We start from the raw sequence: 23,332 nt of genomic DNA, 5'->3' as shown, positions 1-23,332 counted from the left end.
CCGATGAAGTGAAGAAGACCCACTGCTGGCAGTAATGAAGCACCGACACAACGGCCCCCAGAAGAAATGAAGTGCACAAAAACGGGTGGTGTACAAGGTACGACAACGCCTTTATTGAACGACGCGGAAAATTGAAGCGTCGATGCGGTACGGCTAGAAAAGAAAGCCTCGCCGCCCGCTTTTGGGACAGGAGCCTTGCCATGCCACGGTGGAACGGTGACAATGAGCGTGCATGCGACGAGTGCGCAGAGATGGCGGTGTGCGTGCGCTCCGTCCTGAACGGACGGGGACTGCTACTGCAGCCGTCCGCACACACGAAGAAAATGCACAGATAATGCGGTATTTGGAGACGCTGCATAAAATAGACTAAGTTCTCTACGACGCGAGTTGTGGGAGGTGTCGGGAGCATTTGGAGTCGCCGGACATTCGTGGAGCACTACCGCGATTCTCCGATTTCTGCCTGCTGATGTGCCAAGGCGCAGCCACCGGGCCTCGTCATAATAAAGGCCGGGCACGTGGCCTCTCGATCCCCGGTGCGCAGGCATTCGATCCCTCGAGAAACTTGCAAGTCTACCAATGACAGCAAAGAGCAATGTGATACCGCAATCATTAAATGACCTAGTTTGGAGCCCTTTCGTCATGCCATGGGGATGCTTTCCCTAGGGACACATTGAAGCACCAAAGGTGTGCTGCCGACGTTTAAAGTCAAGCAGTCGGATCACTCGGAAAACCCAACGAATGGTCGTGGGTTCTGAGAAGCCTCCATGGAAAAAGTCACCGGGTGTGTCCACTCTTACGTAAAACCTTATGGACCCGTCACAAGATGGATGACTGGAAACTTTATCTATACTTAGACCCGAGGGTCACATTTCGAAATAATTGGAAAACCTCATGACAAGTGCCACACCTGCTTGAAAAAAAAAAAAAATTATGGAAAAGTGTTGCTAGTGGTGACAAACTTTACTAGGGCAGAAACTGTCAAAGTTTCCAGACTAGCAAGTAGTTCATCTGCAGCCTCTCGACTAAAGTTTCTACACACTCCCAATGTGTAGACGTTTAATCATTTGACATAACTTGAAGTCTGCCAACGACAGTAAACAGCAATGCCATACCAACTGGAATAAAGCATGGTGCAGACGAACACACCATTTCTTTGCGCTTTGTTACTTCCAAAGTTGTTCCCAAGTTGCCCTCAGCGGCTACACTCTGCTACAGATTAGGCCGACAAGACCAGAGGCTGTCCCATGTGGGGCCCGGATTGGTCTTGCACTATGTACCACTTGGGCAAAGCCTTAAAAGGCAACTCCAGTCGAAAACAATACCGATATAAGTGACTGGTATCGCTTTAGTGGCACGAAATATGATCGCAGCCGAAATATTACGTTAAAGTGAAGCAGCATCTTCCATTAAAACCGATTTCAAGGATCCAACCAGCTGCTCTTCAGTGGTTAGCTCTTAGTCGAGGAATACTGGCGCAGCACCCTCGTGACGTCACGTCTCGGTGGAGTTCCGAATGATTGGTTGTACTGTGCACCGGAGCACCACACTGATGTCACATTGCGGCCGTACGGCTAATGATCAGTGTTACCATCCCTCTAGCAGACACTTTCAGTCTTGCCGCAGACGCACAAAACCAAATTTTGAGTCGCGATAATAAAGCTATGCACAATATCGAGAAAAAAAAGATTATACCTCATAATTTAGGGACGTTGCCTTAGATGAAAAGAGTCGTAATCCTAAATTCAAAACTATTGACTGGAGTTGCCCTTTCAGGTTGGTTCAGGCACCTTGTTTGACTGCGCTCGACTCCGTCAAGACTGCTTGCATCAAGCTGTTTCTATGGCTACCCTTACGACGGGCCAATGGGGGGATGCTGTGCTGCAGGATGCAATGCAGCGCAACGCAGTCGACGCAAATTGCGAACGAGCCCTGACAAAACCTTCCCGGTCAACGGTTTTTTCGAAGGCAAATGAACAAAATGTTGCAAAAGCACTGGATAGTAATTAGGTTCCATGTTTTTGGAACACATCGATAAAACACAAAAATTAACTTCCAAGCCAGTTTCACCAAATTCGAAGCAAACTAAAAACCCCAAACCGAAGCTGTTTTCAATGAAACCCCCTGGCTGTGTCCAGTTTTATTCGGTACGAGCCCCGGTTAAGTGCACACCCTTTGTCCAACACCGAAAATCGACGAATTGCATTGTACATACTTTTTTATCGACAGAATGTTAATAAACTCCAATGAACATCTGCTGCTTCCACTATGAATAAGAGATTTTGCCAGTGCAGTAGCACCGCTAATCTGGCACAGACAATCTTGTGCCGCTACGACGCTCGTTCAGATTGAGACGGGCAGGCGTGGAGGTTAAACCCGGGACTTCTGGGCCCTGTGGCACGAGCTTTCTCTTTGCATGCTCCAAGCTGCAGTATGTTAATGCGCTCGGCCGCAACTAAGAATGTAATGAAAAGCAGCACCAAAAATGAGACAAACAAAAGGAGCACACAGGACAAACCTGCCCCGTTTGCCACTTTATCCCTAAAATATGAGGTAAGCTAGGTCGATAAGCATTATGAATATTTCGTAGAGCAAAGAACAGACAAGAACACAAAGATGGGACTAGCACCAGTCCCGTCTTCGTATTCTTGTGTGTCCTTTGCGCTATTTATTTTTCGTAACACTTTACCACACTCGGCCACCGATCCCACCAAAAAGTGTCGATCGAATAAGTGGATAAAATAAACCTCGAAAACACCCAAGTTACGACGACCAGATTTAATGCTTTTGTGTACTGCTCGAGGAGTGCAAAACATAGTTTTTCTTTGGCAGTTGACTGTCAGGGGTGATCGGCTGAGCTCGGCTTGGCCAGCGGTCAGGGTAAGTAGACAGATTCGGTAAGCTACGCTTCGGAGTAACGACACCCGAGCCATCTTGGTGCTTAAAATCATTGTTGCCAGCTATCCCAAGCTTTATCTGAAACTGCACAAAACAGTTGTCCATCCCCCAGAAATGTCGCAAGTCTGTGAGAGAGAAAAAGGATATCGCCCGAGCTTCCCTACACCATATCTAGAGCTCAGAAAAGTGTGTTCTTGAATCATACCGAATGCCAATTGCACCCTCTCTGCCCTAAGCAACAAAATGGCGGCGCCCATAAGAAAATCAGGGAGCCGACACTCTGAGCGTGGCCTATTTAGTGGCTTTAGAGGCAGGGGCACAGCGGGGTGCGGTACTCTCCGAGTGTCCGGCGACTCCGGGCACGAATAATTTAAAATAAATAGTAGCGCGTGAAATAAATAGTGCGGCGGTGGCCGCTTTGTGCTTTGGACGAGGCCTACTGGAACTCGCTGGGTGCGTCGAGCACAATGTCCCCCTTGAAGCCGTACTTCTGCAGCTTCTGCTCGGCAATCACCAGGTCTTCCTCCGTGTCCACTTCGTGGCACAGGTAGTCTGGAAGCTCCACGTAGCCACACCTGCACATCATCGTCCTCGTCATCGTCGGTTCATTTTACACGCTTGTAAAAGGCCAACTGCCCAGATTATAGTGTTTATCACGAAGCATTTCTCCGAGGAGGAGCAGATTAAATGTCATCACGTTTCGTAGCGGAACTGGCCTAAGCTTAGGGTTCGACACCAACTATGTTGCTCGATCTGGCTGATCTGGCTTGACTCATTCGTTTGTGTGTGTTGATGCTGAATAAAGATGTTGGTTCTCGTAAAAGCAACCCTACTGCTTTGTGAATTGTGCAACCATCGCAATTGCAACCAGGGTTTCAATACCAACAAGATACCTAAACAAATAAGAATATGCAAGCCATTTAGCTAGAGGTAATCGGGCGTTGGGCTCGCATCAAGTTTGTCCAGGTATGTTCCTGTCGTTCTGCTTCGAAAGGCCAGTAGCTCTCAAGTTTTGTAGTACACCTGGCCTTCCAAAGCAAATATTTTTAGGTCGCATCTTAATTGTGTGTCATGACATTCACCCACCTAACTCGCAAATGCCATAAAAAAAAAAAAAAAAGAACAGAAAAGCTGGAAGGACTGCATATTTATTTAGTTGATTTTTTTAGTGTTCTCTGTCGCTTTTTACTACATACCAACAGACGCTGACGATTGTATTGGACCGTGGCTCATGCATGATGAAACGCTAGAATGTTGTTTCATGGTTGCGTCTGGTGATCATCGCAGATAGATTTAGACAGAAACAAAATAGCAGACGGACGCAAGCAACGGCAGATGCGGACGTGCCACTTTCATGGCCGTGTTTTATGGCCGTTCTATGGGTGATAGTAGAATATGTTCTAATAGCAGACGACGCCGTACGCTGCCGCATGTCTGCCCGCACAACTATAGTCGGTTACAAGTCAAGAAGGTAGGAGAAGCTCCTCCCACAAGTGTGATGCGCCCGTTTCAAATCTCTCCGCAGTCGAAAGAAGAGTTCACTGGAAACACTCCTTGTTCCGCTTCAATGGATTCCCTCTTGTCTCCGATCCCACTTTTTAAGAAAGCGGCCTTTGTATTCATCAGAGAGGGAACCGAGCCCCTGAAAGCAGCCTTTGTATCCATCGGGGGGGAAGCTAATCCCCGAAAGTCGTATTTGTGTCCGTCGGTGGGGGAGAACTCTAATCTCCCTCTCGTGGCTTCCACAATGCTAAGTCAAAGTCGAAAGATGAAGCAAATATGTACAGAAAGGCAAGACCCTCCTCGTCCGTTGGCCGCGACGTCACGGAAACGGTGGGACGCTATTGGATGCGGAGGTGGCGGAGGGATATCTGATTCCCTTTGAGGGGCATTTGCCGCTACCTTCTTAACCTGTAACTGACTATAGCAGACAGTGTAAACAGCAGACTAGAATGCACCGGTCGCAACAGGGAGACGTTAAGCTTCAAAACATGTTTAGCCGAGCAGCCAAGCCAATTCAGTAGTAATGGGTGGGGCTACCATTCTGTGGGCGGGCCCTAGAGAGGGGGGTGAACTCCACCTAAATTTCGCCTAGCGTGGTAAACATTGTGCAGATATTTATTTTTAGGGGAAAATTAAGGAAAACAAATATGTGTCCCAATTAAACCCTTTACATTTTTTTCTACATTTTATTGTTTTTTTTTTTTGTTTTTTTTTTTAAGTAGAGCAAACACCAAGTCCACCCTTCACAAATTTTGCCCTGTTTCTACGTACTTGTACCGGCTTTGTGCTAGTTCCAAATGATGCTAGTGTCTGTGTATACTTGTATGCATATTTGTCTACACTTGTGTACTTGGACCTTTATCACTTTCCTTATAAAAGTCCAAGGGCAATAATTCCCTTCGGACATTGTAGAATGAGTTAATAAATAAATAAATTTGACTTCATTGTGTCCCATTACATCCATGCTATACCCTTGGTTCATATAAATTACATCCGAGTGCTATTTTGGCTTAGGTTTTTTTATGTTAAAATTCCCTCCTGTGCTCCAGTAAAGTGTGGTTGCGACATTTGCTCAACCTTTCAAACGTGGTTCAAAAGTCTCCCGCATAAATGCTTTAACGAACAGAAACTCTAAAAATATCTTGTTCATACTGTGGCATATTTATATCAGTGGACAATGCTACAAGATCTCTATTCTTAGACTCCATTCTTAGAAGGCTATATAGTTCTCTATTCTTAGACTCTATTCTTAGAAAGCTATGTAGTTAATTATATTTATTTACACACACTGCAACATCATTTGAGGGAACAACAGCATAGCAATGATGAACAAACAAATAAAAAACACTAAAATAATTATGAAAATAATCACACAATAAGGAAAGGTATTACCGTAGAATACTGCACACCAGCCCATTCCACACTAAGCGCCCATTCCCAAATTTAACGATCTGGGAAAATGTGCACAGTAGAGTGATATGTAAAATTGATGACCGCGTTTACTTTAAATTTTGAGTGAACGCTTGCCCGGTATTTTACGGTATACATAATTCCAGAAAGTAAAGTCACTGGAGGGAAACATGCACGTAGGCCATTGAGGTTATTTTAGAATTCTCAAACTAAATAGCTTTCTAGTTAGTGAGAAGTTTTGTGGCTCCAAGCATATTGAAGGGGTCTGGTTCTGTCTTTATCCCACATCAGCAGGCTCCTTTACAACTGGCGTCATTCATTTTTCTTCGAAGTAACACCGTAGCCCTACCCATTTTCAGCTCGAGAGCTGCGGTAAAAAAGGCTGCCTTCTTGCGGAACATTATGAATTTCCTGCTTGTATGCGCATTTAAGATAAGATTTTTGTGTTTTTATCAAAATGTAAAAGTATTTTGTATATTTACAAGGTATATTTTATCTAAATGTAAAAAAGCATTGCATTATTTCTCCAACTAATAAATCTTATAAGAACTATTAAGCACAGCGCATGAATTATGCCCAAAATTTGCTTTTCTCTCAAGGTGCCAATGAGTATAGGTCTGGTGGTATTTGAGACATGGCCTTATTTGTAAGACTGACACACCATTTATTTGTCCCTAAACTTCTTTTGAATGAAATCACCTTCCAGCATCTAGTCTATCCGTTGTTAATTATTACCTGTTTAAAAACACTACAAACACCCTTCACTGTACCGAGCCTTCCTGAACTAAGAAAAAAATTAGTTTTTTTTTGTTGTTTAGTGTTACTTTTTGTTGTCCCACTTTCCTCTTTAAAGCCGATGGCCAATGAGGGTACATGAATAAATAAATATATATATAAATAAATTTATTAGAAAAAGAAAACAGGCAAAACACCATCCACCGGAGGTCTTCTTAGTTGTCCACTCAGGCAGCGACCTTCCAAGCGACTGCCCCACGAAGAGCGAAAGCGTCGTGCGAGAGTGTGCTTGCCTTCCGCCCTGGAGCAGCCCTTCTCGGACAAATTCGGCCCTGGTGACGTAGAAGTGGCCGCTCTCCACGATCTCGCCTGCCCACTCCTGTCGGCATAACCGCTGGGCAGGGTCGAAGTTCAGCGGCCTCGTGGTGCCATCTGCAGGGCCCAGAACAAAACGTTTCTCCCCACAAGACCCAAGGCTATAAAGGCTCTATTACTCACTTGCTACTGCTTACGGACGAGTGCGTTACAACCTCTTGGGATCTTTTACGACGAGAGAACACACTGCCGCCATGGTAGCCATCAACACTCGCAATTTGCAATTTTTTTTGCGCATCATTCTTCCACTGTTGGCTCAAAAAACTTTTGGCGATGATATAAAGGACCATTTATGATAGTAAGTGTGTGCATTTGATCTTGCCAATACTACAAAACCTTCGCTCTAGCAAACTGCAGTTTCAGCGTCTCCTCACACAGCACGTTCGCAATAATTCTAACTCTGAGATTTCATAATTCTGGTGAAATCAAAGAAATTTTAAAGTTTTGGTTTTTTCACTATGTTTGCAATGTATCCATAAGCCACTTAATTTAAATGGCATTTTCGCGTAATTCACATTTTTTGCTCTCGCGGCCCCATTGAGTGTGCTGCATTCCGAGCACGGCAGCCCTGCAGAAAGGCAACACCTGCGGAGCTTGCTTCCGCAGGTGTTGCTTCTCCGCAGTGCATTGGTGCTCGGTGAGAGGCATACTCAACGGGGTTCAACCGGACACACACGAGTTGTGAAAATGGGCACCACGCGAAAATTTCTATAGCAACTAGTGCGGATGTTGTGATACGGCGGCATGGCATAGGTCCATGTCACAGCTTCCATGTAAGTTGTTATAAAAACTTCAGTACGGTGCCCATTTTCATTGGTCATGTGTCCCCTATTTCAATTTGCTGGGGCTATTTAGTTTTGAAATTCGACGCTCTGCTAAAGTAATATGCTAGAGGAGGCCATTTCCCGTGGTGTTGATTGCTCCTGGGGTAGTGCCAATAGGAGTTCTGACTCTTTCGGTTCAGACTTATAACACTTCTCAGACTTGAGGTTGGAGAATGAGAGCTCATCATCCCATGCAGAGAAACTCGTCATCCCATGCAGAGAACTCATCATCCCATGCAAGGGTTTGAGGTCGCTAAATGTTGACTGAAAGCGGATGCGCGAAAATGAAACCGAATGGAAAAGAAGCAACCACTTTTCACTCTCAATATTTCCCTTCAATGCTTTCTGTATCCGGACAGCTTGCTAGCATAGCATGTGCTCGCATTAGATTATTTAAAAAATGTTGTGCACTGATTTATCCTCACTGGTATTCTTTTCGAAAATAAGGAGACCAGAGAGTTTTGATAACAAAGCTCAACTGCAAAAGAAATAAAAACATTAAACCCCCCCTGCGCCCCCAAAACCAAAAACATTTCTTTTAAGTAATTGGATAGAACATTTTGTATGTAATAGAATAAATGCTCCCCTTCCCTCAAAAATAAAAAAAAAAGTATATTTGCTGATTATATATAACATAGAACCATGTTTTGGAATCACTCAAATGAGTCTCGCAATGTAGGTATTGCACTTTCTTTTTAAAAAAGGGGAGGGAGGGGGGTATTTTATAGCATGCATGCCCTAGTGGCACCTGAAATAAAAAAATAAAAGGTTTCTGGGGAGTTTAGTGCTTCCTTAATTCCTTGACTACTAACCACAAGTGTTACTCCTGCCCTCCATTAAAGACCAGAGAGCCCGCGACCACGACTCTGACTCGTGTTTCGGTAATTCGGAGCATGTTCTGTGCACTCTCTATTGCTGCCACTATTGCTCCACCCCCTGCAGGTGACTTTGTTGTTTGTGTATGAAAGTGCTCTAATGTACCCCGGAAAGAAAAAATACAGTCTAAGCTCATTATAACAGACCTGGTTACAACAGACATTTGGATATAACATACCGATTTGTGAAGTTCGGTTGGTTTCCCTCTATGCACCATTGACTGAACTTCATATCTGCATACAACATACTCCTTTTACAACAGACCAAAATCTTGATTAAAATCAAGGTCTGTTATAACGAGCTTAGCCTGTACTTTATGTCTGCAAGCACAGAAAAAGGCAGCGTCTTCACGTAAAAGGTAAAATAAATGAAACATTTACTTGGCTTCTAAATACGGAGCGTTGCTTTCCACTTTCCTGAATGTTTCCAACTGTACCACACGGTAAAGAACTACTCAATGGACACATCAGATGGCCAGGAATAGAGTGGGAGCAACAAACAATATCTGCAGGTCAAGTGAATGCCTCCTTTAACTTTTGCACAAACTGCCAACTTTCAAAAAAATTCTGCGGCATGTTTTATGAAGAAAAAAAAATAGTATGTGGGTTAAGCTTTCTACAGGGAGCAAGCTACTTGTGCTTGTGGAAAACTGCTCCAAAGGGATTCTGTATGCAGCAATGGAAAAGACACCCCCCCAGTTGCAATCATTCACGACGAGCCTAGATTTAAGAGAGGGAGTAACTCAAACCATGGAGATTGTGCGGACGCCTCCTGCGCAGGTTGGTCACAAGTGCGTGCGTGTTGCTGCGGGGTGAGGGGGAAAGCGTGATTGATACTTTCGACTCTTCCTTGCAGCTTGTATTGCAAACGCGGCCCAAAAGCCACCTGACCCCAATCGAGCAGCTGGAAACGCTACCACTCACTCCAGGCACTCTTTCCTGCGTCCCATGCATCGCACGAGAGAGAGGTGCGCACCTTGGGAGAGCTCTGTCCACCTCCACTTGTAGTCGCGGGCAATGGAGAACACCGAGTCGTACTTGTCTGATGTGACCAGGCTGACCGCCTCGTCCAGGTAGGAGGGTGCGAGGCAGGGCGACGTGCACTGCACCAACGCAATCACCTCCACACCTGCGCGAGGATGGCAAAAGCAAAGTCGTCCAATCACATCGAGATGCATCAAGCAGATGACGTCCTCTGTTGCCTGCTAGCTGTACCTATCGGGAGATGGCGCCACAAGTTATATTCGTCACTAACTATATATGGTCAACCGTAATATGTCCGCAATTACCTCCAGGCAAGTTTGTTGGTCTCACTTTTTTTTGACGAGAGAACTATGCCTCCAGATTTCACAAGGTAAAACTGACCAAGTAATGCCCATTCGGTGAGAGTTTAAAGTTTTGATGTGTGGGTGCTGAATTTTCCGGCTCATTTTAAAGTGTAAAATTTACCGTGAACACTATATAATTTGTGGCTCCAGCATTTCAACTACAGTAAAACAAGACATTTATTTTAAAGGTGTATTTTTGTGGTCAGGTTTTACCTCATGGAAAATCAAAGCGCATCTTTTTCTGTAAAAAAATTAATATATAGAGAATGATCGACTGTAGAAATAAGAAAAGAAAGCATGTCACAAAAACTTGGCTCGTCCGCATCAATTCTACACAAAATGCTGTACCAAATTGATATCTGAACCGGAGTGTAAATGAGTCTATTCGTTCTTCATCTGCACAGCTGTTCAGCCCCCGTGAGTGTTTTTTGCCCAGCGAACGGAGGTGCCGTCGCCGAGCGCTCACCGGGCGCCTGTCGCACGAACTCCTGCACCGCCAGGATGGAGGGCGACTCGGGCTGCGCGAAGTCCTCGGAGCGTCGGAGCACGCTGCAGCCTTCGGCGTTGGCGATGTCCTCGATCTCCTGCTCGTCCGTCGACACCCAGATCTCGTCCAGGGCTGCGTGATTTCCCCAGCGCAAAAACAAAAGCCAGCCCACGTTTTATTCTGCGCTTTCTGCATATATATATATATTGTTCGCGCAGCTCGGGATATCCCACGCGCTGCCGGATCGTAGCCACAAACGAATTAAAAAAAGAAAAAAAAAAGCGACAGCTGCGGCACTTGGGAACACACGCCTTGGCCGGCGTTGCTATATTTACGAGGAGACGCGAGGCGTATGCAGAAAAGGAACGAGCGTGGAACGGCCACCACAAAAAGAGCACGAAATCGAGCGCGCCTGATCACCGGGAATGGAGCGCAAGCAGCTATGCCAGCGCGAGCTCAGCTTACCCATCAGTTGCTCCTCCGTTCCCGATCTAAAAGCTCGCGCTCATATCTTTCGTTCCAGATGGCCAGGAAGCTAAACTGACGAAAACACAAAACAAACAGAAAACGGAACCTAAACTCTCGTGAAACGGTAATCAATGGATCTCGATCACCGCAGGCGCAACGGCGCGCTCGTAAGAGAGCATCATCAAAGGAGTGCGCAGAAAGGCAGCCTTTAAAATGAATTAAACCGTGTTCTTAATTGAAAGAGCAAAGTGTGGGCCGGTGCGAGCGGCTCGGCGCGTGGGCGCTCCACTCACTCTTGCAGTGCCGCATCGGCCGCAGCACCCAGGACAACAAAGGCAGTCCGCACACCAGTCGAGCGTTCTTCTTTTTCACGGCGTCGCTGCCGCCTCGAGCGAGCACCAGCCCCGCCACGCGCATCTTGGGCTTGGGTTCCATCCCAGCCGCATCACGGGCCGTCACGAGAGATCGGGAAGCGCCGAACCATAGGGAGGCAGCTCGGCGGGCGGTAAACAGGAAATCGGCTTCCCTGCCATCGCTCGGAGGAGGAGGATGCTGCCGATCGCTGCTGCGGAGCCACGAGGTGCATAAAGTGGGCCGACACGCCCCTTCATCACGAAATGCAAGGGCCGGGTTTGATCACTCGCGCCATCTATTGCTTTAAAATAAAGACAAATGGTTGCAAAACTATTCGCAATATTTTTGTCTTTACTGGCGGACGCTAGAAGGCGCCACAAATCAAACGCTTTCACGGTGCTGGTTTAGACAGATATGTATCAGTAAGAGTTTTTATAACTCTCCACATCTGCATCCTCATAGTGTTGCGTACATGTATTCTGTAGATAAATACGAGCTATTTAATTTACTGTTTTACGCTCCAGATGATAAATTTAGCCTGTGCTGTACGACAGCTGTACGACTGACAGTAGAGATAGTGTGATAATCCGGACGCCGGTGCGGACGGTATGACGTATGACGCTCATCCAGATCACGTCCAGATCGAAACGGGCAGGGTTGGGGATGGAACCGAGAATCCTTGGGTTCTGCGTTCTGCAGCGACTGCCGCGAGCTTTCGCGCCACGTGCTCCGAGCTCGAAGGCAGCAAAGTCGCACAGCCAGCACAGAGAAGGCAAAGGGAGGCGCCAATCAACAAGAAAAGAAGCGAACGGAAGCGCAGAGGCCCGCATCCCGGAAGTCGGCCCGGGTCACATGACGGGATGTGGGCCGCTGGAGGAGGAAGGACCCCACGGGAGGAGGAAGGGGGAGCGCTTCTCCTGCTGGGCGTCCGTTTCTCGGGACGCGCTTTAAAAATGGCCTCCGACCACAACCGCCGCAGGATCCTCGAGCTGCTCAAACTGCCCGGGAACAACGAATGCGCCGACTGCGGAAAGAAAGGTCGGTCCCTCCTGCTGCGCGTCATGTTCCACTATCTCTCGGCCTACGCCGCGACTGTCCGCAAACGAAACCAACCAAGAGCTCGGCGAGCGGCCGCTGTCAGATATCGCGCTTTATCGAGATGTATGATCTGGCGCGAGAAATTTCTTCTTCGAACTTCTCGTAAAACCCGGCGTGATCGTCGTAAGATCGAATTAAATATTTCTAGGCCTTCGGGGCAGCGGGGCATTGTGCTGCCAGCGGTTTGAGCGTCACGGTTTTGTGGATCGATGGCATGAATCACCCGTGAGCTGTCGTGTTCGGATGTTGACAACGCCTCTGCGTACCGTTAGCGCGCCCTGTCTTTTTGTGGCTTGGACGCCCTCGGAAAGTCAAACACGAAAGAAGCGAGGGCAGAACGGCTCAGCGCGGTCTCGCGATGTGGGCCGACAAAGTTCGTCGTCTCTTGCCAACTTCGCTCATTTGGTGCATACTGCGACTGCGACGCGTACGTTGTTTCCGTCGCCTGTTAGTAATTTAAATATATAAGGTGTATGAAATAACGAGGCTCAGTCTAAAATGGGCCGTAAAAATTGGCGCCTGCGCGTGGCAATCTCAACTCTTTGCCAAAGGTGTATTTCACAGGTCGATTTTATCTTGTAAAATTAACCAAGCGTAGCTCCTTCCTGTAAAAAAAGTGGGGCAAAAAAAAAACTTTGCGAGGCTGAAGGGCGGACGGCGACGCAGACGACCGAGTCAATAGACCATTTGCTAAATCCCCCAAGTGCCCCGGCCTGCACTGAAGGAATCATGGGAACGGTGTTCCTTCAGGTCCCTAGTGAATCGGTAATTTCGACCAATTTCATGGCTACACAGTTTTGAATGTTTTCCGGAGTCACCCTGAAGAAGCGTCCTTTACGGCTGTTAAAGGCGTACTCATCGGCAACGATCTACGTACGCTAGAGACGCAAATTGAAATTAAAGTTTGTACTAAAATCAATGTTTTCATATTTTTATAATTGAAAAACTGTGTTTCATGTATATTTTATACAGGCCTCCTCCTACTAATAGTTGTGTCTGTATTCACGGCCCCAGCTATCTAGTAGGTCTCGTTGTTCCGCTGCTCGCCTGCTCGCATCGTCCGCTTCGGCACTTTAGTTTTCCTCCTCTCGATTCTTTGTCATATAGTTACCTAGTTTCTGTATCTCATTCTCGCGTCGTGCGATATCGAACGACGGAAGAGCGTCCACGACTAGGAAGGGGCAGAGGTCGGCATTTTAGGTCGCCCTCACTCACCCTCACAGCCACACTCACCTAAGCCCCTCACTCACCCTCACAGCTACACTCACCTTCAGCCCCTCCCTCACCCTCACAGTCACACTCACCTTCAGCCCCTCACTCACCCTCACTGAACCTCACAGCCCTCACGCACTCACCGCCCTCACGGCCCTCACGGCCCTCAGGCCCCTCACTCACTCATGGCCCTCACGGCACTCACCGCCCTCACGCCACTCACCGCCCTCACGGTCCTCACCGCCTTCACGGCCCTCACCGCCCTCACGGCCCTCACGCCACTCACCGCCTTCACGCCACTCACCGCCCTCACGCCACTCACTACCCTCACACCACTCACCGCCCTCACACGCCTCACCGCCCTTGCGGCCCTCACACCCCTCACGCCCCTCACGCTCTGATGGCCCTCACGCCACTCAGGCCAGCTTCAGATGGGACAAATTCGCCCAGAAACCTTACGTCGCAACACCAGCAACACGGGCTGCCCGCGATCACACGCAGCAACCAATTGCTGCAATTTGCCATCGTCGTCATAAAATTTTATTTTTCTTGCACTATTTAGACACAATTACGCGTTATAAACGTGTTTTTATGCATTTAAATCTCGTTAAGAATACTAATGCACCTTTCTGAAACAGTTTATTTCCAAAAAAACGATCGATTTCAAACGGTATCACGTGAAAATTTTGCGTCCCTGATTGGATGCAGCCGTTTCAAACGCATTCGAATTGCTCCGAGTTGCTTGCTTATTCCGAGCCGCACCCGATCTCAGCAATTCGGGTCGACCTAGGGAAAACTAGAGAACAACCCGCCATTAACACCAAAACTGCTGAGAAAGATCCTCGATCTCAAGGGGGCCTCACGCACTCACCGCACTCACGCACTCATGGCCCTCACACACCTCATGCGCTCACGGCCCTCACGCCTCTCATGCCACTCGCTGCCCTCACGCACTCATGGCCCTCACACCCCTCACGCGCTCACCGCCCCCACACCACTCACGCACTCATGGCCCTCACGCCACTCACCGCCCTCATGGCCCTCACCGCCCTCACCGCCCTCACAGCCCTCACGGCCCTCACTCACCTTCACACTCATGAATTTTCCTGATTCAGAAACTCACTCACCCTCACCTCACCTGTGAAGATGAGGGTGAGTGAGGGTGAGTGAGGGCCCTCATGAGTGAGGTTTGCCGAGGTATGGGAAGGGGTAGCCGCGCTTCCATTGAAGCGTTGAGGCAATCCTCGGCACTGATACGACTTTGGGAGGATCGGGTGGAAGACCTCCGACGCTTGCGATGAACCTGAAGCGCGAGCGCGACGCCGAACCGAACAGAGCAAAAGCGTCGCAGAAGCACGGAAAGGTAGTGAACAATGTTAGGACTGAGTGAGCAGGAGACGCTCAGAGTTAATTGCCAAAAAAACACTTTTTGCTTGGGCTTAGGGTGGATTTTGCTTTAATCACTCGACTGAACTTGTCATTTTGTCTTTTTAATATTTTATTCGCTTAAAAAAAAACTTAAAAAATTATTTATATCGCCAAAATAATATTTTACTGGCATGAACGTGATTTATGCGTTTGAATGAGCTACATCACCTTGGTTGAGCAGGGGATGGATCACGCCAAGGGCCTACCTTACCATATGCCCCTCCTCAGCGGCGTAGACTTTCCATTTTCCTGCGGGGGGGCAGGCTGAGAAGTTCTCCGAGGGGGGGGGGTGCTTTTCTGCGCAGTTTTTTTTACACCGGCAATTATCAGTAGTTTTTTTAGGGGGTACATTTTACAGCATATGTATATCGCCATGTGTCCGTCCCTGTGTGTCAGTGTCAATCGCCGTGCAAGCGTAGCTGTGTGTTCATCGCCGGTACCATGGTGCACGCGCCGCCGAGCACAAATCTGAAATCTTTAGTAGCAACTACGATAAAGTCGCTACTAAACTGACTTTTTGAACAGCTCCGGATGGTGTAGGCGCCCTCTATATGGACTTCCGGTTGCTTTGTTTTTTCGTTTTTTTTTTCTGGTGGGACATCGCAAGATGACAGGCTGCTAAGGAAGCAGACCAAGCGGACGTAAAAGTGATAGATGCCGCGTTACCTTCTCGCCAGAACTGGAGCTTGAAGCTAACGAAAGCATGCTGGGATTCCATTACCTATGTATTTTGTCAATAAAGGCAACCTGGACATTCTTTCGTTTACATGCCACTACTAGAAGCTCGTTACAAGGCCGTGAACAGCGTCTCGGTATGCTCGGTAAGGATCATGGCCCGGGGGGGGGGGGGAGGCAGGCTCTGCCCCCCTGGATCTTATCAGGGGGGGCACGAGCCCCAATGCCCCCCACCCCCGTAGTCTACGCCTATGCCCCTTCTGCCTTCCTGCTGTCGGACCTAACAAGCACCTATCCCCATTCTTTCGTGGTTATCTCCAACTTTTGTGCGAGTGCTTGCTCGGTATTTTACGGCAGCTGGTAGTTTTGTAACTTTAATGACGATATCTAATTCTAAGAGAAAATTTTAAAAACAAAGTGGCGATGGCTTGTTTATGCTAACAGTGTTGCGCTGTGTATGCTTGGCCACTGGACCTGAATGGTGCCTGGAGCCTATCTCCAGATCCTCTGTTTACCGTATTTTCCAGTGTGGTCCCTTGATTTCCACCTAATGTCATCACACCTGTGCCATTGCCTGCCGCAGTTCTGGTTCATTTCATTTCATTTATTTTACCCTCAAAGCGTCTGAAGGCATTACATGAGAGAGAGAATAGAATACGAGAAAAGATTGTAGCAAAAAAGTACAAAAACATTTGGCATAAAAAGGAGGATGTGACAGATTGCGCACACTTATACTCAAACATATACATAACAGCTACATGCCAAAGGAGCAGATGAAATCAAAAGGACCTAAATAACTCCACACATGCACTCCTAAACTGTGTACAATCTTGTATGCTTACAACATTTTCAGGGAGTACTAAAATATTAAGGTGGGCTAGTTGGATATGCATTTTAGAACAGTGTGAAGCTCCAGTGCACACTGACGGAACAAGCATTATTTATTTCCAAAAATTTTCAGGGAGCTTATCCCATTCATGATTGGCCAACATTAAGGGAGATTCGGAAAACTGTTTCATGCGACAAAAGGTAGCCTGGTTTTTTTCTGCTGGTGGTCATGCCAAGGAAAGAATCGATGCGGAGGAAATAAAAGTTCACTTTTAAAGCATGGGTTATAATAATACATTCAGTGGATAAAAGTTAGCCATGATACTTTGTGCCTATTGCATATGTAAGTGATTGAGGTCACCTCTGTATGTTAATGCTGTCACACTAGACATGAATGAAGAAACTCTAAAAATAAAACGAATGGCCCTATTCTGAACAGACCCAATTTCTTCTATTAAGCAACCCTGTCAGGGACTCCGAATAATATGCTATCAAATTCTAGCTGGGAACGAGTAAAGGATGTATAAGCTAACAATTGGACGTCACTAGTGCCAGAAACAAATTCCTTCTAAAGTACCTTAGAGTGCAATTGGCTTTGCTCACAATATAATCAATATGGATTTTCGAGTCGAGTTTCTCAGTTGGAAATACTCTGAGATATTTATAATGTGTTACCTTTTCAAGAATTAAACCATTAACTTTATAGCCAGAGATAGATTTCGACTTTAATGTAGCAAAAGTAAGAAATTTACTCTTCGAAATGTTGATACTCATTTGCCATTTCTCGCTTCATAGTGATAAGGAATCCAGGTCACGCTGAAGGGCCAAGCTATCATATTTTGTAACGATGTGCCTATATATTACGCTATTGCCTGCAAAGAGCCTAATTTTTCAACAAATTAAAGTTAAAAAATAATTTATGTAAATTTAAAAAGAAAAAAAAAGAAGAGGGACCAAGGACTGAGCCCTGGGGAACTCTGGCTTTTACTGCAATTCTGTGGGACGAGTCTTTACGGACTGACACTGGATTGCATTCTTTCACAAAGGAATTCTTTGATCCAGTTGATAAGAGACTGGTTAGGAGATTCAAGTTTTTTTTATTAATCACTGGTGCGGGACTCGGTCAAAGGCTTTAGAAAAATCTATATAGACGGCGTCGGTTTGCATTCGTGAATGAATATTATCATAAATATTGGTGATAAATTCATATAGCTGAGTGTCACATGACTTCTGTTTATGGAAACCATGTTGGTTGGGAAAAAAGAAGTTAATATCTGAAAGGTAATTGACGATATGTCTGTAGATCACATGTTCTAAAAGTTTGCAGGGTACACTTGTTAGGGAAATGGGACGGTGATTATTAACGGATGCAGCGCTTTGCTAGATTTTAGAACGGGAGTAATGTTTGCGTATTTCCAGTCTTTAGGTAGTTTTCCTTGGTCCCATCTCTGTGGAAACAATGTTTGCAGGAGCATACTGGAGACCGGCAGAGTGAGCTTTAGTAGTTTAGACGACATGTTTTTGGTGGAACAGCAGCAAAGATGAAGGTGGGAGATGCCTGTTTCGCTGCAAGTCGCTCTCCCGCCTGACAGTTTGAACAAACTTCAGCAGCCAGGAGTCAGGACGCAGTGACGACAGTGACACTCGCATTTCCCCATACTCTTTGGCAGAATCTCTACGACCAACCACAAGAATGGCGACATCCGACAGGTTGATGTGCCGGCTCCTGCGACGTAATTTGTTGCCATTTCGGGACCAGTTTCGGTGCATAAACGGTAAAGGTACGGTGCCTGGAACGCCTTTTTGACTGGTACGTTTAGCGTCCCACCCCACCCGTACATCGAATGTGGTCCCAAGGCGATCCCAAAGTGGCAACAAATGACATGTTAGGAGCCAGCGTTTCATGTTGCTGAATGTTGCGATCTTGGTAGTGGGTGCTAGAAGACCTGGCAAAAGGTAGGAGCAAACGCGAATGTCACTGTCATCGTGGAGCCCCGACCCCTGGCTCTCAAAGCGTCCGCGAACCGCAAAGCTGGAGAAGGACCTGCAGCAGAATGGGCGTCTGCCTTCTTCTCCTCACTACTGCGACGCCGCCAGGATTGTGGCTGGTGACAATATGCTACGACATCGTCAGGCGGGAATCGAGGGACCACCTTTTAGGATGTGGTAAGCAGACCGGTTGGGGTGCTGTAACAGGAGCGGGCATCCCTTTTCAGACCCGGATTGGGCGTCGTACAACCTGGGCGTCTTCCTGTGCTTGGAGTGCTCGGGCATCCACCGCAGCCTGGGGTCACACGTGAGCCGGGTGCGCTCGCTGCGCCTGGACCGCTGGGAGGACTCGCAGGTGGATGCACTCGCGGCCGTGGGAAACATCGTCGCCCGGCAGCACTACGAGGCGCACGTGCCGGCCTCCTACCGACGGCCCACCCCAGATGACGTGGGCGTGGTCAAGGTAAGCCCCAAGCCACACTTCACCTAATTTAACCTGACCTGACTCAGCCTAAGCTATTCAGACCAAACCTGACCTACCTACCTGACCCACCAGACAAACCTGACCTTGCCTGGCTTGACCTAACCTAATCTTTTCAGAGCTAATCTATTCTGACTTAGCCTAACCTGACCTTGCCTGATTTAATCTATTCCGACCTAATCTGACCTTATCTGACCTAGCCTAACTTAACGCGACTTGACCCCTGCCTAACGTAACCTACCTAGCCCTAAACCTCACCTGCATTAAGCTAACCTAACCGAACCAAACCTACACTGAGCTTCTGTTCAGATCTGACCTGACCTAATTTATAATCCGATAAAGCCAGACGTCCGAAATCCTCTCAACTTTTTCTGAAAGTGTTACTGTTCCACCAGCTTCGAGTAAAACAGTCGTGAAAGCATAAGTCTTGGTTCATATCGACTGTTCTTTTAACATCTCATTGATACAGTGCCATCAGCAGTTATTGATAGCACTGAGGTTTCGTGTACTCTCCGGGCAGGCCTCCAAATGCTGACACACTTTTTATTTTGATGTGCGTGCCGCCTGTCCATAGTGACAAGTTTGCAGCAGACCTACATGCCATGTTTATTGACAAAAGACATTTTCGCTCGATTTTATTGTTTGACATCTCCAGCTTTCATTTGTGTTTCTACGAGACAGTGCACTGCTACCGACGCCACTCAGCTGTTGGCAGGCAATCAAATAAAAATATCTATGCATCTCCTTTATCGTCTGTACAATGGAGCAACTCTCAAGATTCCCAAGCTCCCTCACACGCACCACGAGAGGTCATGCTGAATAATACGCTCCAGTACTCGCTTCAATATGAACTGAAATATTTATATTTTTTTACTTGATCAGGGTCAGCCTCGTTGAGTGTGTTTCTGACCGAGCGCGGTTGCACTGCAAAGAAGCAACACCCGGGTAAATGAGCTCTGTGGTGTCGCTTCTTTGCAGTGCACCGGTGCTCGGTAAGAAGTGCACTTAACGGGGTAGCTTGCCACGGTACACTTGAAAAAGTATGAATATTGCAATTGCATGCTTGAGAAAAGCGCACAATTCAAAGCGGGATAATTAATGCATGCAGCTGGTGCATTTAAAGAGAAACTGCAACTTCGTGAATGTTGATATCTTCATTACAGTAAAATTTTGAAAAAATTAAACTATGGCCGTTATGCACGAGTAGGATATGTTAGGGAGATACGCCCTGGACAACCTGCGTTCACTGTTTGTGATTCTTTTTTTCATTGTGATTCTTTTTTTCATTCAAGATTGAAGAAGAAATATTGGCATATAGCAAGGTTTGTAAGCCCACTCAATTAGTTATAGCTGGGCATCTCTATAGGTTTAATTTTATGTCAAATTCGTCACTCACTTGCCATCTTGAGGCATTGGCCTTTCTACGGTCACAGTCATAATAAATATAGTTAGATTAAAATTAGCTTATAAATGGACAAGCGGAAGCTTGGGAACGACCTTGACAAGTTTAGTTGAGTTTTCGTTTAAGCATGGTGCAATAGTGAAAGGTTTGGAGAAACTATTCGGTATTCAATTAAAAAATATTCGGCCAAAACCACTACAGTGTAGACCACTTACAATGTAACTGCTTATTGTGCAGGACCGGGTATAACGCGGCTTTTTTAAACCACCGGTTCGCCTCCCATAGAACTCCATGTAATTACATACCGCTTAAAATGCAGGTGCTTGAAGGGAAATATCGGTTATAGTGCGGTTTCTCGAACAGCCCACCGACTGCGCCGACCAGCGAGCACGCTTCCCTGTGCGACACTAGGGCGCTAGCCGCAAACGGATACTCGCAGGGCAAGGAGTTTACTCGAAGAAGCGGGGAGAAGCGAAGAGAGAGGCTTCAGTTGCCATAGCGGCGGAGGGACACACACACGTGTCAATCACGTGCGTGCGTCCCTCCGCTGCGTTGGAAACAACCGCAACGACAGACCAATCGCAGGTCGAGGAGAAGTGTTCACGCGCGTTGCATGCCGGTCGCGGGCCGGCTTCTTCTATCCGCACACAAACATGGCGTCGGTTGTGATCGTCGACGTAGATGGCGTGGTGGAAGCTCATCGTTCCGCGTTAAAGCGCTATCCTTGACTGTGAATTTTCGTTGTGTGTCGCTATGATAACCCAGCACGTACTCAAAGGGAAGATCCACCTATTCGTGCGGCGATGTCATGGCGGCACTCTCAAGACGGCAGAAACGCCCGTGTCATCAAGTTTGTTTACTTCGACTACAGTGGTGCTTTCTAAGGATTTGTGTTTTCGAACATCGCCCGGTAGCCGGCTCCGAGGCGAGAGCGCCGGCCTACAGATCCCCAGGTGACGGGTTCGAATCCCGACCGAGGTGCCCGCAATATGACAGAGGCTTATTGCGGAGAAGGCGCCATGTAACCGAGCCTTCAGTTGCACGTCAAAAGATCCCCAGGTGGCCGAAATTAATCCTCAGTCCTCCGCTGGGGCGTGCCAGATGCCCGTCGTAGGTTTGGCCTGTAAAACCCCCAAATTTGACTTTTTTTTTTTTTTAACATCGCCCGGATTTTTTATTTGGAGCATTTTATGCCTGTGCTCAAGTTCTAGGCATTACTGGCGCGTACCGTATAAAGGATCAGAATTTTCACGCGTTTTCATCACCGGAGAAAAGTGATTAGGGTTAGCAATCCTGAACGCTCGCAACGTCCGTCCGCAACCCGCGACGCCGTTAACAGGCTGCGCCAGGCAAAAGCCGCTCATTTCTTTCAAAATGTGTGACACACTTGAGAGAGAAGTGTACTAGTCTGGTGAAATGAAGACTTTCCTCATACTAAGCTTTATTTTTCATCTAACATAAAATAAATTGTTTTACAAAGGAAAGTTGTCTCATGGCATGTATTTTGGCCTGAAAAATTGATGTTTTGGTTATAGCGCGGTACCGCTTATAGTGCGGATTTTCGCGACGCCCGCGACATACATTATATGCGGTCTACACTGTATTTGCTTTGAGTTTAAAATCCATTACAGTATTTGCCCATGACTATTACCTATACACCAACTCAACTCTCCTACGTCACGCCGCGGTGGTGGCGCTGGTGGCGCGCCGGACGCACTTCCGGTCTGGGGTGGTGGGCAGAAGTCGCCGTGCCAGACATGCATTCCTGTGTTCCTTTGGAAGAAACGAGACAAAAAACCTGCCTTCTCGTCAAAATGCTGCGACGGAGTCTGTACCAAGAGAGTCTGGAAAGGTTTGAAGATCAGTTTTCATGTGTTTTTGCACCCTCCGTTTGTTCGAGAACGTGGATAGCAGCCGTGAAAAGGGCAAACCAGACGCTGTCGAACTACGATTGCGTGTGCGGGCCACAATTTGTGGTCGCCAGATGTATTTGCTTTGTTCCAACATGAACGAGAGAAAACCCCCAAGTTGTCCGGACCACCCACGGATTCAGTGCGTCTTCAAATTCACACGGCCACCTGATCGTTCGAACTTTCTTCTGATCTTTCAAAGTTGTCTGCTTTTTGTCGTCTGCTCGTTCAAACAAAAGCGGCCCGTAGACCAAAATTTGACCCGGTGATTGCAATAAGAAGTAATTGCAGGCCTCAAAAGACTTAAGTAGGCTCGGTGTAAACAGTAGATACAAGATGTTAATTATTGGTACCGGTGGCCATCACCTACTTGTTACGCTTGGTCTGTTCCCGCTTCCGATTTTCAGTATTGACGTCGATCATCGCCTACCTTTTACACTTCTGCAGCACGAGCGACGTCGCGACCGAAAATGGCTACAAGAATCTCATCATGGTTTTGGCGTCCATTCTGCAGCGTTCATGCGAATGAATCGCCGCACGTCAAATTATTTACGGAAAGTTTAGCGGTGTAACGATCCTTGATAATTTCGTTCAGGCGATTGAAGTGGTAAGACATTGCGATGAAGACGTAGAATCGACAACTCCAACGCAAAAAAGAGTATGCAGACTCACACAGACGCCGACAACGGGACATTCGAATGGTTTGTTGACGCGGGACGCGGTGCTTTTTGCCCGTACTCCACTGCGCGTGCGTTCGAACTGTCGTCTGCTCTTTCAAACTTTGCTGCTTTTTGTCGTCAGTTCGTTCAAACGACAGCGGCCCGTAAACCAAACGTTGACCCGGTAATTGTGATAAGAACTAAGTGCAGGCCTCAAAACACTTTTGAAGGTTGGTTGGGGTAAGTCGGCTAAAGTGTAAACAGATACAAGAAGTTGTTGATCATTGTTACCAGTGGCCATCACCGACTTGTAATGCCCGATTCTACTTGTGGTTTTTAGTATCGATGTCCACCATCTCAGCTACGGTCCACGCTTTTGCAGTCCGAGCGACGTCG

General features: G+C 47.1%; 2 protein-coding genes across 2 annotated transcripts in view; one reads left to right on the top strand and one right to left on the bottom strand.

The window, feature by feature from the left end:
- Nucleotides 1-91: 91 nt before the first annotated feature.
- On the bottom strand, nucleotides 92-11,485 carry LOC8037778 (N-acylneuraminate cytidylyltransferase A). The gene is made up of 5 exons (XM_029993260.4): nucleotides 11,194-11,485; nucleotides 10,412-10,564; nucleotides 9,594-9,746; nucleotides 6,837-6,975; nucleotides 92-3,470 (listed from the first exon to the last, which is right to left on the bottom strand). Exons 1-5 carry the CDS (start codon nucleotides 11,333-11,335, stop codon nucleotides 3,332-3,334), a joined length of 726 nt encoding a protein of 241 aa, XP_029849120.2. The 5' UTR covers nucleotides 11,336-11,485; the 3' UTR covers nucleotides 92-3,331.
- A 142-nt stretch (nucleotides 11,486-11,627) lies between these two features.
- The window catches only part of LOC8037779 (arf-GAP with dual PH domain-containing protein 1), a 28,244-nt gene continuing 16,539 nt past the window's right edge, over nucleotides 11,628-23,332 (top strand). The window contains exons 1-2 of the mRNA XM_002405615.5: nucleotides 11,628-12,292; nucleotides 18,712-18,947. Coding sequence (XP_002405659.4) covers nucleotides 11,863-12,292; nucleotides 18,712-18,947 — 666 coding nt within the window. The 5' untranslated portion in view covers nucleotides 11,628-11,862. The remainder of the gene's footprint in view (nucleotides 12,293-18,711; nucleotides 18,948-23,332) is intronic.

The sequence above is a fragment of the Ixodes scapularis genome, unplaced genomic scaffold, assembly GCF_016920785.2.
Source record: "Ixodes scapularis isolate PalLabHiFi unplaced genomic scaffold, ASM1692078v2 PGA_scaffold6__148_contigs__length_123643588, whole genome shotgun sequence".
Lineage (NCBI taxonomy): Eukaryota > Metazoa > Arthropoda > Arachnida > Ixodida > Ixodidae > Ixodes > Ixodes scapularis.
The sequence above is the reverse complement of the archived record's forward strand: the minus strand, read 5'-3'. Positions and strand labels throughout refer to the sequence as shown.